Source organism: Rhinoraja longicauda, chromosome 20 (assembly GCF_053455715.1).
Source record: "Rhinoraja longicauda isolate Sanriku21f chromosome 20, sRhiLon1.1, whole genome shotgun sequence".
Taxonomy (NCBI): Eukaryota; Metazoa; Chordata; class Chondrichthyes; order Rajiformes; family Arhynchobatidae; genus Rhinoraja; species Rhinoraja longicauda.
The window spans coordinates 17,906,727-17,923,947 of NC_135972.1; the positions used below are offsets into that span (position 1 = coordinate 17,906,727).

At 41.3% G+C, this 17,221-nt stretch overlaps 1 protein-coding gene across 1 annotated transcript in view; it reads left to right on the forward strand.

Annotated features, from left to right (window-relative positions):
* pphln1 (periphilin 1) overlaps positions 1–17,221 on the forward strand; it is an 83,902-nt gene that overhangs the window by 7,238 nt on the left and 59,443 nt on the right. The window contains exons 4-6 of the mRNA XM_078417465.1: positions 1,575–1,672; positions 8,441–8,635; positions 11,608–11,669. Coding sequence (XP_078273591.1) covers positions 1,575–1,672; positions 8,441–8,635; positions 11,608–11,669 — 355 coding nt within the window. The remainder of the gene's footprint in view (positions 1–1,574; positions 1,673–8,440; positions 8,636–11,607; positions 11,670–17,221) is intronic.

A 17,221-nucleotide genomic window follows, 5' to 3' on the forward strand; every position in this document is an offset into this window, starting at 1 on the left:
AAGGTGACTTCCTGTGGCTTGGGAAATGGTAAACTAAAGACTGCTCATTCCGAATGGTCTTTGAAGAGTTGTTTTGAGTATTGGATGAAGGCAAATTAGCAAATCCTCTTGCTTTCCTGTGGTTCCAGATGGCATCAACTGTCATATTTGAGACTTCCACATAGAAAATTGACTAGTAGTGAGAATCATCAATAAACCCATCCAGGATAAATCAATGCATTTGAGGTTTTGGTGTGGTTTGTTTATTTAACCTAATTGATTTTTGTTCTGATCTATAAAATATTGATAATATTTTCATTTATTAAATTGCTTACACATGACTTCTATTTATGAGAAAGGTTTTGGTAGCTAATCATAGAACATTTACTACCCAGAATCCAGCATCAGTGTATCACTCCATAGAGGCTGACTGACCTGCTACGTTCCTCCATTGACTTTTTTGTTACAGATTTCAGCACATGCAGTCTTTTGTAATTTTTTACTTTCATGCAACCTCTGCCCCTTTATCTCTCATCTTACCCGTGTCCTCTCTCAATCCCCTTCTTTTACATTACCCCCATTGCCCTCTTTCCCATCCTCTCACATATGCACATAACCCCACTGGATCCCCTCCACCCCTTGCATGGCTCACCCCCACGCGAATGTTATCTGCCAGTCAACCCCTCCTCACTAGTATGCACCTGTTGTTTGCTAGCTCTTGCCCTGTCCTTTCCTCATTGTCATTTATATTGGCTACTCCCATTCCATTCTTTCAGCCCAGATGAAGGGGTCCAATCCAAACTGTTGCCTGTCCACTCCCTCCCACAGATGCTGCAGTTACAGTCTCTTATGCTTCCAGAGACATTTAGTGGAGTTCAGTAACTTCTAATGCAGTTGAATGAAAAAGCTTGTTTCAGGGATACTTCTGAACATTTCTTAACACTATTACATATGTTTCCATGTTAAATTTAGATATTTGTCTCTGTATTGTGTTTTGCCATTTGTCCCGTGATGTATATTGCATAAAGTGGACATAATGCTGCGTCCATTTTGTAGTTCACTTTCATCCTACAGTGGTTAGTTTGAATATATAATCTGCTTTGCTTTTAACATTAGATTTTCATAAGTATTGCATGTGTCAAGCCACCCAAAATAAGTGTTTGAAACTAAAGAAAGCCCATAACTATGCTGACATCAAAGCAAAATGGCGTGTAAATTGATGTGTGAATTTCAAAAAACACAGTCGAGTTAAAGAGAAAGTGGACTGAATAAGTGGAAAATCTGATACGTGCTACTTTGCTAGTCTGCAGGAATATCCCTGGGTTCTGAATTTGGGTAGATGGACCACACATCCCAGAATTAGATGAAGGGGAGAAACAGAAATGTTGGTTGTTTTCTGAAACGTGAGGTGATAGGCTGAATGATCTAATTCTTTCCAGCAGAGGCCTGATGGTATGGAATCTGTCATTTCTGCAACAGTCAACTCTCCAATATGCGATCTTATGAAAAGTCAGCCTAATATTCTTGCAATGAAAATTAAATTATGTTTGTTCAGTTCATTAGTTCATGCTTTGAATGACATTTTTCCTTTGCAGCTGAGCGATACATTGAGGGTATGTGGTCTGAGTCCCGGTCACAATGTGGGGAAAGAAATCAGCGGGGCCATTTTCATCCTGGAAGACCCCACAATGCAGTATGTTTTGTAATTATTGAGTTGTCTTTTTTTACTTGTCTACATAAGGGGTGCCAAAGCTAAGGTCTATTTATATTTTGTAAATATTGCTGCATTTATTCCACTTAAAGTGGAAGATAAATATTGCTGCATTTATTCCACTTGAAATAAGTGCATTATTGAACTGTAGAAAATCTATAACATGATCGTTCAATACTTAGTGTTCATGCTGAAAAAGTACTTCCCATCCTTAACACATTCCTGCACTCAGTCTGTAACCATCTAAGTAGCCATCCGTACTTTCTAAATGTGAATTGGATTGCTATCTCTGCCACCCTTTCAGGCTGTAAGTTCCAAACCCCAACCATCCTTTGAGTGAAAATGTTTTCTTCCTTTATTTTCCACCTGTGTCTAAATATATGCTCCATCCTTAATTATGCTTCTGCGAATGTGTCCTCTGTCTTTTCTTTCTAGACCCCTCATAATTTTAGTTGTGAGGGGAGAATCACACTCAGTTATGTCTCTCTTCCACCTTCTCTGTCCATTACTTTAAAAAAAGATGGAATTTTACAATCTTTTATTGCTTTTTTAGTTTTCTCATTGGGATATGTCTTGGTTTATCTCTTTTGCATGCACTCCAGCTCAATTACATCTTTCTCATAATGTATGAACAGAACTGTATGCAGTATTTGAGATGTGGTACACAATTATAGCTTAACCTTTTTGCTTCTATTTTCTATGCTTTTGGGTAATAAAGGAAAGTATCCTAAGTGCCTTTTCATCCATCTTATTGACCACTGAGTTACTCTAACATTTTTATGTCTATCTTCGATGTTCCTTTCTACACATCTTATTGATCAATGCTATTACCTTCAAAGGTACGCTGTATAGATGTATATTTCAAATATAGTTTATTCCACATCCACACAATTATCCTCCAATGCATTTGTATTTTCTTTCCTTACTACACTTTCCCAAATGCATATCTGATACTTGTCTGTGTTAAATTCCAGTTTTTTTTTCTTTTGGATATGTGACCAGACCATCCACATCTTCTTGCAAGTGTAGAGCTTTTCTTCTCACTGCCAATCACATGGCTAGTTTAGGCAAGGGAGAAATTGACCCTCGGGGACTGCTACTAACAGCCTTCTTATCACCAAAAACCTTGGGTAGGTCTTCACTCCCTACACTCCGTTTACTAACTTCTAAATTCACCCTGCATATTTTTATAGTTTGTTTACAGAGCAGAGAAGAACAAAATTAATCACTGGGTTAGACCCAGGGTCTAATCAAAGGGCCTGTCCCACATAGGCGATTTTAAGGCGACTGCCGGCGACTAGGCTGTCGCCGACAGTTCGCCGGGGTGTCACGGGCATGATCGTGAGGAGTCTTCCAAAAATCGTTGTGGATCTCGGTGCGTCGCTGAGAAATCATCTGGTTTGAAATTTCTTGGCGACAGCTGGCTTGTCAGCAGGTATCATTGCTTATTGTGGGCGCTGTCGCATGCTGTCCCCAGGTTTGATAGGTTCTCTTAGATACATTTAGAAGCACATAATATTAAAATAAATAAACATTTAAAAATACCATAAAATACCTATTTATTTACCGTCAGGACATTTGACAGGTAGATTGGAGGCGACAGTTTGACGTTTACATTTAAAGTGGGCTCCAAACCCAGATATGCAACCCAGAAACCAGATATGCATCTCCTGTACATTTTCAAAGAATGCCCACACACTTTTCACAAAAATCCACTTAACCACTTTTAAAATATTTTTTTAAAATACAGCTATTAGTAAACGAAGTAAATCCAGTTTATTCCTTGTTACAGTGAAGCTTGGTTTTCAAGTAACCCGGACAAGTTTTTTTTATATCAAAACTCTCGTATTTACCGACTTGTCAGTGATTTCAGCGAAGATCAGGATGCCCGAGAAGCATTGACAGCGTGGGAATTTCGCGATGTTTCCGAAGACGGTGTAATCTCGACCTGACTCAGCATTGTCATGGTCATTGTCGTCGGGTAAAAGAAAATTTCGGCGATCTGCTATGACTTTGAAAGTCGCCGGCAGTTGCCAAAAAAATCGCCTAAGTGGGACAGGCCCTTAACTCACAGGTCCGATTGTAACAAAGATACATTTACCTTGCAACTTTTTAAAGCCTGGTTTAAGTCTGTTTTCAGGTCCATGCCTATGTTCCACCAACAATATTTTAAGAATAATTTGTACTGCCCCTTCCAAAGCCATGGGGACATTCTTAAAATTGTTGTCCAGCACCAGGTTGCAACCCAATGTGTAAGGAAATGTGTAAAATGAACTAGACTTCTAATAAACCATGAACTCTTAGCAAACCTTTAAATATCTTTAAAATGTAACTAGTTAGAATCCTATTCAAATTTTTTTCTCTATTTTTCTATAAACTAGTGCTCATATATAGCAAATTGTTGACTTATCTATCAACAATTGAAAAACAAATTTGCACAATGCATGCTGATGTTAAGAGAAACATTTGATTTACTAAATACCATGCATAATGACAGACTTTTTTTAGAAACCAGTCACTCACAAAACCAGTGACTAGGGTTGTAAATAGCCTGAATCATCATTCTGTTGTGCGTGGCAAGTAAGGTCTTTGAAGGCTACAATAGGATATAGATGAGTTGGAAAGTTGGGTGGATCATTGGCAGATGGAATTTAAGCCATAAGTGGTTGGCCATTAAAGAATGTTGATGCAGGAAAGATTGAAGGATCTAAATCCAAAGTTCTCTATAAGTGGCAACACTGGTTGCTTGGGGACATGCTTGCATTCAAGAGCATCTGTATACTAAAACTCTTATTTGGTCATTTGTTTGTTCCTGAACTGCAGCCAAAACGGCCCACCTTACTCACCGTCGTCCCTTTGGTGCTAATGGAAGACATTTAATTGAAATCGGTTATATTTTTTAAATTATTCACATTTTAAAGTTTAAATCTATCTCCTAGGGAGGGGGAGGAGGGAGGATAAGGGGGTTGAGGGGGTGGGGGGGGGGGGGGAGTGGAGGGAGGAGGGAGGGGGGGAGGAGAGGGTGCTGCACCAATGCAGGAGAGGTTTGGCCCCAAAGGGTCCACTTGGTCCAGTAGAATATAAAAGTAGGGATGTTATGCTGCAACTTTACAAAACACCGGTTGGACTGCATGTGATTCTGAAGAGGAGATTCACCAGTGTGTCACTTAGAATGAAGAACTTTAGTTGTGGGGAAAGATTGAATGGACTGGGCTTGTTACCCTGTATTGAAGGAAGGAGGAGGATTACCTGAGGTACTTATAATTACGATGCATAGATCAGTAGATAATCAAAACGTTTCCCCATGGTAGAGCTATTAAAAACAAGTCGGCATAGTTTTAAGTGGTGATGAAGTAAAGGGGATCTGAAGGGGAAGGTTTTTCGTCATTGATTACTGACAAGTAACACTGCTTTGAAAATAGTTGGGCAGGAATTGATCAGCACAATCCACTGTTGAATAGTTTGCTGCCACTTAATATTATTGAAATTCGGGGGACCAGCATTCTGGCAGGCAGGTTTGCCACTGCTACACGCGTGGGTTTAAACTAAATGGGGGGGGGGGTTACAAATGGGGTAGACAAGGATGGAGTTAAAGGGAAAGAGTGTAAAGGAAAAGTTAAGAAAGACCCCAGAATTAATGGGACGGAAAGCTCACGAAGGGATAGGAGAGTATGGCCAAGTGTAATAGGAATCGATGTGAAAGGTGAGGTGAGTAATGGATTTAAAGTATTATATATGAATGTGCAAAGTATAAGAAGTAAAGTGGATGAGCTCAAGGCTCAGTTAGAGATTGGTAGATATGACATTGTGGAGATTACCCCACAATTCCTATTACATTTGTCTTGACTATTACAGAGACATGGTTGCAAGAGGATCGGGACTGGGAACTGAATATTCAGGGTTATATGTCCTATAGAAAGGACAGGCAGGTGGGCAGAGGAGATGGGTGGCCCTGTTGGTGATGGATGAAATTCAGTCCCTTGCGAGGGGTGATATAGGGACTGACGATAGAATTGTGGATAGAATTGAGGAATTGTAAAGGTAAGAAGACACTAATGCGAGTTACCTGCAGGCCCCCAAATAGTAGCCCGGATATAGGGTGTAAGTTGCAGCAGGAGTTAAAACTGGCATGTAACAAAGGTAATGTCACTGTGGTTCTGGGGATTTCAATTTGCAGGTAGACTGGGAAAATCAGGTTGGTTCTGGACCCCAAGAAAGGGAGTTTGTAGAGTACCTCCGAGATGGATTCTTAGAGCAGCTTGTACTGGAGCCTCCCAGAGAGAAGGCAATTCTAGATTTAGTGTTGTCCAATGAACCAGATTTAAGAAGGGAACTCAAGGTAAAGGAACCACTTGGAGGTAGAGGTAGTTAATGTTTCAAGAAAGGAGCGAGAGAGAAAACGGGGAATTATAGACCAGTTAGCCTGACATCGGTGGTGGGGAAGATGCTGGAGTCAATTATTAAAGAGGTAATAACGGCGCATTTGAGTAGCAGTAAAAGGATTGGTCCAAGTCAGCATGGATTTATGAAGGGGAAATCCTGCTTAACCAATCTTCTGGAATTTTTTGAGAATGTGACAAGTAAAATGGATGAAGGAGAGCCAGTGGATGTAATGTATCTAGACTTTCAGAAAGCCTTTGATAAGGTCTCACACAGTGAGCAAAATTAGAGCACATGGTGTTGGGGGGGGGTATTGACATTGCAAACGCTCACCAAATCCACCCAAAACTTCATCCTCAACATTGATGATCTCCCAGTATCCACCTCCACTCACATCCGGAATCTTGGAATCATCCTTGATCAAACCCTCTCCTTCGACAAACACATCAAACACATCACAAAGACAGCCTTCTTCCACCTCAAAAACATTGCCCGTCTCCGTCCATCCCTCTCCTCCACAGCTGCAGAAACCCTCATCCACGCCTTCATCACCTCCCGTCTGGACTACTGCAACAGCCTCCTCTATGGCGCACCTTCAAAAATCATCAATAAACTTCAATACATTCAAAACTCCGCTGACCGTCTACTCACACACACCTCGATCCGTGACCATATCACCCCCGTCCTTTATAAACTCCACTGGCTCCCCATCCCCCAGAGAATCCAGTACAAAATCCTCCTCATAACCTACAAAGCCCTCCATAACCTGGCCCCATCCTACCTGACCGACCTCCTCCACAGGCACACTCCCACCTGCACCCTCCGCTCTGCCGCTGCCAATCTCCTATCCCCCCACATCCGGACTAAACTCAGATCCTGGGGGGACAGGGCTTTCTCCATCGCTGCTCCCACCCTATGGAACTCACTACCCCAAACCGTTAGAGACTCCTCCACACTCACCACATTCAAAACATCGCTGAAGTCTCACCTGTTCAGAACTGCCTTCAACCACTGAAGGTCACCTCACCTTCTGTCTCCTTTCTCTGTTCATTTATTTATTTACTTATTTATCTATTTATTCATTTCCCTATGTTCTCAAAATCTCTGTAAAGCGTCTTTGAGTATATGAAAAGCGCTATATAAATAAAATGCATTATTATTATTATTATTATTATAGAGAATTGGTTGGCAGACAGGAAAGAAAGAGTAGGAATAAACGGGTCCTTGTCAGAATGGCAGGCAGTGGCGAGTGGAGTGCCACAAGGCTCGGTGCTGGGGCTGCAACTATTTACAATATATATTGATGATTTGGATGATGGAATTAAAAGTAACACTAGCAAATTTGCAGATGACACAAAGCTGGGTGGCAGTGGGAACTGCGAAAAGGATGTTAGGAGGTTGCAGGGTACTTGGACAGGTTGAGTGAGTGGGCAGATGCAGTATAATGTAGACAAATGTGAGGTTATCCACTTTGGCAGCAAAATCAAGGTGGCAGATTATTACCTCAATGGTGTTGGATTAGGTAATGGGGAAGTGCAATGAGACCTGGGTGTCCTTGTACACCAGTCTCTGAAAGTGAGCGTGCAGGTGGAGCAGGCAGTGAAGAAAGCTAATGGCATGTTGACCTTCATAACGAGAGAACGAGAGGATGTGAGTATAGGAGTGAAGAGGTCCTTCTGCAGTTGTACAGGGCCCTGGTGAGACCGCATCTGGAGTATTGTGTGCAGTTTTGCTCTCCTAATTTGAGGAAGGACGTCCTTGCTATTGAGGCAGTGCAACGTAGGTTTACGAGGTTAATTCCCGGGATGGCGGGACTATCATATGAGGAAAGACTGGGCTTGTATTCACTAGAGTTTAGAAGGATGAGAGGGGATCTTTTTGAGACATATAAAATTAAGAAAGGACTGGACAAACTAGATGAAGGAAAAAATGTTCCCAATGTTGGGGAAGTCCAGAACCAGGGGACACAGTCTAAGAACAAAGGGGAGACCATTTAAAACTGAGGTAAGAAGAAACGTTTTCACCCAGAGAGTTGTGAATTTGTGGAATTCTCTGCCACAGAAGGCAGTGGAGGCTAATTCACTGGATGAATTTTAAAGAGAGTTAGATAGCACTCTGGGGGCTAGTGGAATCAAGGGATACAGGTAGAAGGCAGGCACAGGTTACCGATTGTGAATGATCAGCCATGATCACAATGAATGGCGGTGCTGGCTCGAAGGACCAATTGGCCTCCACCTGCACCTATTTTCTACATTTCTATATAAAACATTTATTCATTGAGGGCTGGTTGATTATCGCTGTTCTTTGTGATGTTACTTTTTTGTAAGGGAAAAAATGCAACAATTTAAGGATATTTTGGTATTCTGGCAGGAATTTCAAAGAACAGTACAAGTAATACAGAGGAGGCTGGATTGTGATCATGGTCGAGGAGAAGGAGGAAGAGGTGATACTAGCCGTGATTGTAATTATTACAATCATTCAGACACTTATCGAGGATATTCTGCTGACAACCGTGATTCTGGACATGGCCGGCGATTTGGTCCACCACTCAAAACTAGCTCATGGGTAAAGATAACTTTTAAAAAATTATTATTATCTGTGCCTAAAATGATAATTTTATTTATGGAATCTAGAATATTATCAATAACAAGCACGGTTCGCTTGACCCAATGTGTGTGTTGATCAAGGAGGAGAAATCCAGTCTTATACCACAGTCCAGCACTTGAACTGTGGCCTTGATTTGTATTTTTCCATGCTAGTTTTTGTTTCTACTGCTTTCTCTGACTGAAAAGCTTTAGTATTAATAAAACCTGTTCAGTTTGCAGAGTTGCCTACTCTAGAACCAACTGACGAGCTGAACATTGAATCCGCTTCGAACAGTTACAGTATAATTTATCTAATTTATTTTGTGTTTGATAAAGTATAAGGCAATTCCAGTCACTATCCTAAAAGTTTTATTTTAAAATTAACAGAAATGTATCCACCGTTGTCTCTCATTACAGAAACACAAGTGAATTGGAAGTAGGAATAAGCCACTAGGCCCCTCAAGCCTACTCGCCCATTCAATATGACCATGGCTGATTTATGCTGGGCTCGTCTCTTTGCTGTTTCCTCATAACCCTTATTTCCTTGATCTTTCAAATATGTATCCCCAAGAACACGTAAATAGGAGCAGTATATTCATTTCCTTGAAATCTTGTAGGGAAGACTTCATTGGGTAACATGATAAATCACTGTTCAAATGGTAAAATCACCTTAATTCTCACTTGCCTTTTCTCAACTGTTATTTCCCACCAATTTGTGTCACAGCAGTGCTACCTTGTGACTTCTTAGCTCTCCTCTTATCTTGGATGTTTAGGTTTTAATTGTAGCTGGAGAATGCAGTCCTCTTCTTTTCTCTAGCTGCAGCACACCAACCGTGCATCAGTGTTCTGCTATTGGTTCTTCTGTAATGGTGCACGGTTTCTTGAACTTGGTGTGCTTGGGTATAATTTTTATGGCCATAGTTCTTTTGAAGAGCAGATATTGAGAAACGTCCTAAACAATGCAAGTGTTTGACTATTGTTTTGCACCCTGTCGAAAAATGAACAACAGATTTTAAAAAATGAATTGCAAATGATCTCAAAATGGCAGCACTTTGGTTGTGCTCCATTCCAGTGTTAACCTCCATCTACCATTGGTTTCCTCCTGACCATGCTGATCTCAATAACTTAAATTATTTTTCTTTGTATTTTGTACTGCATGTAACTTCAATATAGTGACCACTACAATAATTCAGATATGGGTTATGCTTGAAAGAAAGATTCAACAAAAACATATCTAACCATGATCACAGTGAATGGCAGTGCTGGCTCGAAGGACCAAATAGCCTACTCCTGCACCTATTGTCTATTATTCCACCTTTCTGGCTATTTTAACAAGCAAATTAAGTCAATTCATATTTATGGAGACTATCTCCACATTAAATAATTGGTTGATATTACACCAGAGAAAAGGGCGCTCAGTTAATTCCGCCATCCCAATCTGATATTCCTGTATTTCATTTTATTTTAAATCCAATTCCCTTTTGAAGGCAGCTATTGAATCCCGCTATAATTTTTTTGGTCACAGAATGACAAATTCTAATGAGTATTTCCATTTTTTAAATAAATGTCACCAACTCTTCAGCTAATCTAAATTATTTTTGTTCATGACATTATTTTCTATTTTCTCATTATTTTCTGCTCCAGGTGAACCTTGGCTTTTCAGTATGTGCTTGACTGTAATCTTTCAATATTTTAACAATTTTTATAATATTTCCTGTATGATCAACAAAGTCTTCAAATGTAATCATCAGTAATGTCCACAACCCTCCAGTTGAAACTGAACCAATGTCTTATATGACACAAAAAGCTGGAGTAACTCAGCGGGTCAGGCAGCATTCCTGGAAAAAAGGAACAGGCGACGTTTCGGATTTAGACCCTTCTTCAGACTGAGAGTCAGGGGAAAGGGAAATGAGAGATATAGACGGCATATAGAAGTACTACTCATAGAAAGATGTGCAAAAAGCAATGATGATTAAGAAAATGTTGAGCCCACAATGGTCTATTGTTGCCTGTGGGGTAGGTGATACAGGCAGTGAAACTCAACAGGACGACAGTGAAACTAGTACAACGACTAGGATGGGGGAGGAACAGAGAGAGGGGATGCAAGAGTTACTTGAAGTTCGAGAAATCAATATTCATACCGCTGGGTTTTAAGCTGCCCAAGCCAAATATGAGGTGCTGTTTCTCCATTTTGCATTTGGCCTCGCTCTCACAACGGAGGCGGCCCAGGACAGAAAGACCAGTATGGGAATGGAAACGGGCGTTAAAATGTTTGGTAACTGGGAGATCACGTAGGCCAAGGCGGACTGAGTGAAGGCGTTCAGCGAAATTAATGCCCAGTCTACCTAGGCGAAACAAATGCCCAGTCTAATTTGGTTGCAAGGTATGTTACCTGGCTAGACCAAGAGTAGACTTGGCAACCGTTTCTCTGAACACTTGCGCTTGGTCCGCCAAGGCCAATTGAATAGCCTAGTTGTTAACCACTTTAACTCCCCTTCCCATTCCCATACTGACCTTTCTGTCTGTCTCCTTCATTGCCAGAATGAGGCCACACGTAGATTAGAGGAACAGCACCTCATATTTTGCTTGGGTAGCTTACAACTCAATGGTAGGAACATGGCATTCTCAAATTTAGGTAACTTTGACAAACTCTTCCCCCCCCCCCCCTTCCAAAAAAAAGCCTGTTAACCACCACCACAGTTCACAACTATGTATCCCTCTTGGGCTCATACCTGTTTCTATCCAGCAATTGGCCTATCAGGGAATCTCCATCTGTTGCTGGCCCTGATTTGTGCTTTTTTTTGCTTCCAGTTTTTTCACCACTTTCCTTAGTTTAATCAGCCTGAAGAAGGGTTCCGATCTGAAATGCCACCAGTCCATTTTCTCCAGCCATGGCACACCATTCTAGATTATAATGTTTTATTTTCTCTTCATAAAATCTATTCTATTCAGGATGGTGAAAATTCCAAATGGCCTAGAGATGAACATTCTGGAAGCAGGTTGGTTGATTACAGGTAGGTCAAGAAAGTAATATTTTTATTCATTTGTCCTGGTGTCTACAGTAGAGGAGTACTTCATTGATTTAGCAAACTATAACTGGAGATTATTGGAGCCTTAACAAAGATCTTTGTTGAAGATCTCCCAGAGGACAGGAGAGTAGCCCATATTTTTCCTTTGTTTAAGAGGGGAGTGGAGATAATCCTGGATATTGTGGGTCCCTAGTGCTGGAATCTCTGGTTGTGATGTATATATAAATGACTCTGATGTAGATGGTTGGGTAGTAAGTTTGCAGATGATGCCAAGATTCATTCAGTTGTGGGCAGAGAAAGGTTGTCAAAGTATGTAGTGGGATATTGATCAGTTACTGAAATGGCAGTCGGAGTTTAATCCGAGCCAAGTGTGAGATGTTGTACTTAGGAAGGTGGCATAGAAGGAGAAGTATACGGTGACTGGCAAGACCGTTAACAGCATTGACGTGCAGAGAGATCTTTAGTCCAAGTCCATAGCTCCAGGGAAAGTGGCAACACAAGTAGATTGGTTAACTAGGTCACATCACGGTGTGATTCGTCAACTCGAACGCCCAGAATCAAATAAGATTACAAAAAATGGTGGATGCTGCCCGGTCCATCAAGGGTACTGATCTGCCCTCCATTGAAGGGATCTAGAAGAGGTGCTGTATCAAAAAGGCAGGCAGTATCAAGGACCCACACAACCCTGCCAAAGCTCTCATTTCACTCCTGCCATCGGGCAGAAGGTACAGGAGTCTGTAATGTCCAGGTTCAGGAACACCTTCCTTCCAACAACCACCAGGTTATTGAACACTGCGACTAAATTATGAACTGCTTGGGCTGCACCAGAGTCTTTGGGGTTTGTTTTGTTTTTGCATTATATTGTTTTATATTTATTGAGCTTTATGTTTATTATATTATCTGGTGAGTGCTGTGTTTTCGAACATGTTATGCTGTTGCTGTAAGTAAGAATTTCATTGTTCCATTTTGGGGCATGTGAGTATAAAAACACTCCTGACTCTTGTTTGGTATGCTCTCCTTCATCGGTGGGGTATTGAGTTTTAGATTCAGGAAGTCATATTGCATACGAGTTTGGTTAGGCTGCATTTGGAGTATTGTGCGCAATTCTGGCTAACTGAAGAAGGCGGTGCAGGCTTTGGATAGGGTGCAGAAGAGGTTTACTAGAATACTAGAATGTTCCCTGGGTTGGAGGTCTGTTAGCTATAAGAGGTTAGACAAAATTATGAGATTGCATAGATGGATTCACTTTTCCGGGGTGGAAATGTCAGAGACCAGAGCACATACTTCAAGTTCACACGAGGAAAGTTTAAAGGAGATGAAAGGGCCAAATTCCTTTTACACGGAACGTGGTGGGCAGTTAGAAGACACTGCCATAGGTGGTGGTGGAGGCAGAAATGATAGGGACATTTAAGAGAATTTCTTTCACACAATATACCATTACTTAACGTGCAAATAAAACAGGCAATTTTGAAGGCAAATGGTATTTTGGCATTAATACAAGATGCTTTGAGTACAGATGTAAAGGTGCTAGCTCCAATTATAGATCATTGATTAGATCATATCCAGAATATTATATGCTTGTCTGATCTCCTTACCAAAGGAAGGCTCTATATGTGAAGAGAAATACAACCAAGGATTCACCAGATGTTTGGGATGGTAGGTCTATCATATGAGCAAACCTTGCCAATGATGTTTAGAAGAGAAGACATGATCTCAATGAAATGTACATAGTTCTAAAGGGCATGAACAATAAAAAAGTTGTTAATTATCCCTGCTTGTGTCCAGAACTAGGAGACATGATCTTAACAGACTTAAATTTTGGGGTCAGCCATTCGGGACTAAGATGAAGAGAATTTTCTTTGATTTTTAAAAATTCTTTACCCATGTGGAATGGAGGCTGAGTTATTGAGTATATTCAAGTATGTGATTTTTAGATATTGAACGACACCTAATGCTCTGATTTTTCAGAGCCCCGAGGTGGCTTTATTTTCTAGATTCTTTCCTCCCCATCACGATTTATTTTTGGACTTGCTTCATTGGAAATGATCCTTGTCCTTGCTCTCTTTTTGAATTAGAGAGCAATTTTCCCAGTTAGTCCCATGTTGAATGTTTATTTAGTGAAAATAAGTGTAATTGACAGAACAGAATAAGATCACTGCTGACATATTACACTGGAGCATATGTCATTCAGCTCTCCAGCGAGGATTTCATTTTCACTCAACAGACAATTGGCGGGAAAATTGCCATTGGGATGCACGTGATGACATGATCTTCAGGCTGAAAATTGGTTTAATTGACTGGGGGGAGCTTTGTTTTTGTCAGATGCACGATTTGTAAAGGACTGATTACTATATGTGAGCTTTTTGAGTTAACTCTTGAAGATGTGTGCCTTCTGCATGTAAAATTAAGTGGCAGACTATCTTTTGCTGTAGTATAACAGAAATTTGGATTGTCAGCACCTGTGACAGGTTTGAAACTTGGTGAGCCAAGGCTTACGGACTTCACTGTGGAGTAGGTCACATACACCTGGAGAAGCAGTCTTTTCTCACCTCCTGTCACAGACACTGCCTACTTTTATGTGGTAAATTTTTAATGATCAAAACATATTTTCCTCCGATGTATGAGGCAGCCATTCTGTTCGTGTTCTCCAACACATTTTCTTATTTTTGCTCGGGTTGCTTGTGATTGGTCCACAAAATGATGCAGGACTTAAATTTGCCATCGGAGGGCACTGTGAACCTGGAATGTACAGTATATTGGATCATAAGTGTAAAGATTTTGATTCTGATCCAAGGTTTAGTACAACTCAATTCCTTGCATTTTAGGTCTATGTTATATAAATATAAATATAAATGTAGTACTAAAAAGAACCCTTGCTTCAATTTGCAAACCCACTGACTCCCATAGCTATCTAGACTACATTTCTTCCCATCCTACTTCCTGGAAAGAATCTATCCGCATCTGCCCTCAGGATGATGTTTTTCATGCTAGGTCATTGGCAATGTCCTCATTCTTTAGGGAAAGGGGGTTCCCCTCTTCCATTATAAATGCTCTCAATAGAGTCTCCACGATATCCCGCAGCTCCACTCTTGCTCTCCCTCCCCCCATTCGTAACAAGGACAGAGTCCCCCTTGCCTTACACCTTCCACCCTATCAGCCATCGCATACAGCATATAATCCTCCCAACATTTTCGCCACCTCCAATGGGATCCCACTATTGGCCACATCTTCCCATCACCCCGTTCTGCTTTCCACAGAGACCATTCCCTCCACAACTCCCTGGTCAACCCGTCCCTTCCCACCCAGCCACCTCCTCCCCAGATACTTTCCCGAGCAACTGCAGGAGATGCAACACCTGTCCCTTTACCTCCCCACTCGACTCCATCCAAGGACCCCGACAGTCTCTCCAGGTGAGGCAGAGGTTCACTTGTACCTCCTTCAACTCGTCTACTGTATCCGCTGTTCCAGGTGTCCACTCCTGTACATCGGCGAGACCAAGCGCAGGCTCGGCGATCGTTTCGCTGAACACCTCTGCTCAGTCCGCCTTAACCTACCTGATCTCCTGGTAGCTCAACACTTTAACTCCCCCTCCCATTCCCAATCTGACCTTTCTGTCATGGCCCTCCTCCATTGTCAGAGTGAGGCCCAGCGCAAATTGGAGGAACGGCACCTCATATTTTGCTTAGGTAGCTTACACTCCAGCGGTATGAACATTGACTTCTCGAACTTCAAATAGCCCTTGCTTTCCCACTCTCTCCATCCCCTTCCCAGTTCTCCCACCAGTCTTACTGTCCCTGACCACATTCTATCTCTGTCCCGCCCATTCCCCTGACATCAGCCTGAAGAAGGATCTCGACCTGAAACGTCACCCACTCCTACTCTCCAGAGATGCTGCCTGTCCTGCTGAATTACTCCAGCATTTTGTGTCTACCCTTGCTTCAATTTGGTATATTTGTGTATTGTGATGGATTAAGTACTAAATGCATTCAGAATATCTGTTTAAAGCTGTCCAGCATAAACGTATTGACAAGTTTAAATATATTTTTCACCCCTTTGTAGGTAAATTTTAGTTATTTGACTAACCTGTTTTTGGAACTGCATGAATCAGAAATGACTCAAAACAATTTCATATTCCTTTCAATTTCTCAAAGGCATTCTCTTGATTCCAAAGCAGCCAGTGGCGCTAGGTATTCAGTTGTAACTTTTTTTGCATCAAAGAGCTTCCAATCAAGGTTGGAAACCTCATTGATTATGACCTCCTGCTTAGATTACATATGCACATAGAAAGTAAGAAGGGGAATAGGTCATATGGTCCTTGGAGCCTGTTTCTCCATTCAGTATGACATCACTTCCATTTTTTTTCTCCATAAATAAAAAGCTGATACTTCAATATAGCTGTTGTTGCCTCTAGCACAGTTGGCTTCTACTTCATACTTTGAGGCTGCAAAATATTAATCATAAGTTTCAGTCAAAATTATGTTTTGGCATTAAGGAGAAATATGCAATTGGGTGCTCCGGTTGTTAATCATTTAAAGTTATTCCCATATTGATCTTCCTGTCCTTGGCCTCCAGAGTGAGGCCGCACACAAACTGGAAGGACGGCACATCCTATCATGCTTGGACTACGAACAACCCTCGACATGAATATTGTATTTTCATATTTAGGATAAACCCCATTTCCCCCTCACGCCCCAGTGCAGACCTATTTCTCCCACCATTACCCACCACCACTGCCCATTCCCCCGTGCCCCCTTACCTGTCTCCTTTCACTCTTATCCCTCTCCAGTTTTACATTTCATTCCTTCCCTTCATTCCTTACTGACACCCTTTAGTCTTTTTACCTCCAACCTTCATCCTTAGTTCTGCAAATCCCCCTCCCCACCTGCATCCACCAATCACTTGCTAGGTTTTGTCCCATCTCCACCTCTTTTCCATGTTTCTCCCCCAACTCCAATCAGTCTGAAAAAGGGTGCTGACCTGAAAAATCATCTGTCCATTCTCTTCATAAATGCTGCCTGACCTGCTGAGTTCCTCCAGCACTTTGTATTTTGCTATGAAATGACCAGTTTGATTTCTGAGATGTTCTGTAATAAAGGAGCAACTTTATAGTTGTTAGAAGCTGTGACTAACACGGCCATGATACATCCAGTCAATATTTTCTCTACAGTATACCGGTAGAAGATCAAGAGAGTGTTCGCCGACATACCGAATCTCCTCAATCTTCTAAGGAAGTAGAGGGGTTGATGGGCTTTTTTTACGATTACATCACTATGCTGGGTCCAGGACAGATCTTCAGAGATGTGTACACCCAGGAACTTGAAATTATTGACACTCTCCACCACCAACCTGTTGATGAAGATAGGTCCTTCCATTTCTAATATCAGCAGTCTGTTTCTTAATTTTACTGACTTTGAGAGCAAGGTTGTTGTTCTAATAATAATAATATATTCCTTTATTTGTTCCACACCGGGGAAATTTACAGTGTTACAGCAGCAAAGTGGATAGCAAGAGATCATTCATTATAAATAAAAGTAAAA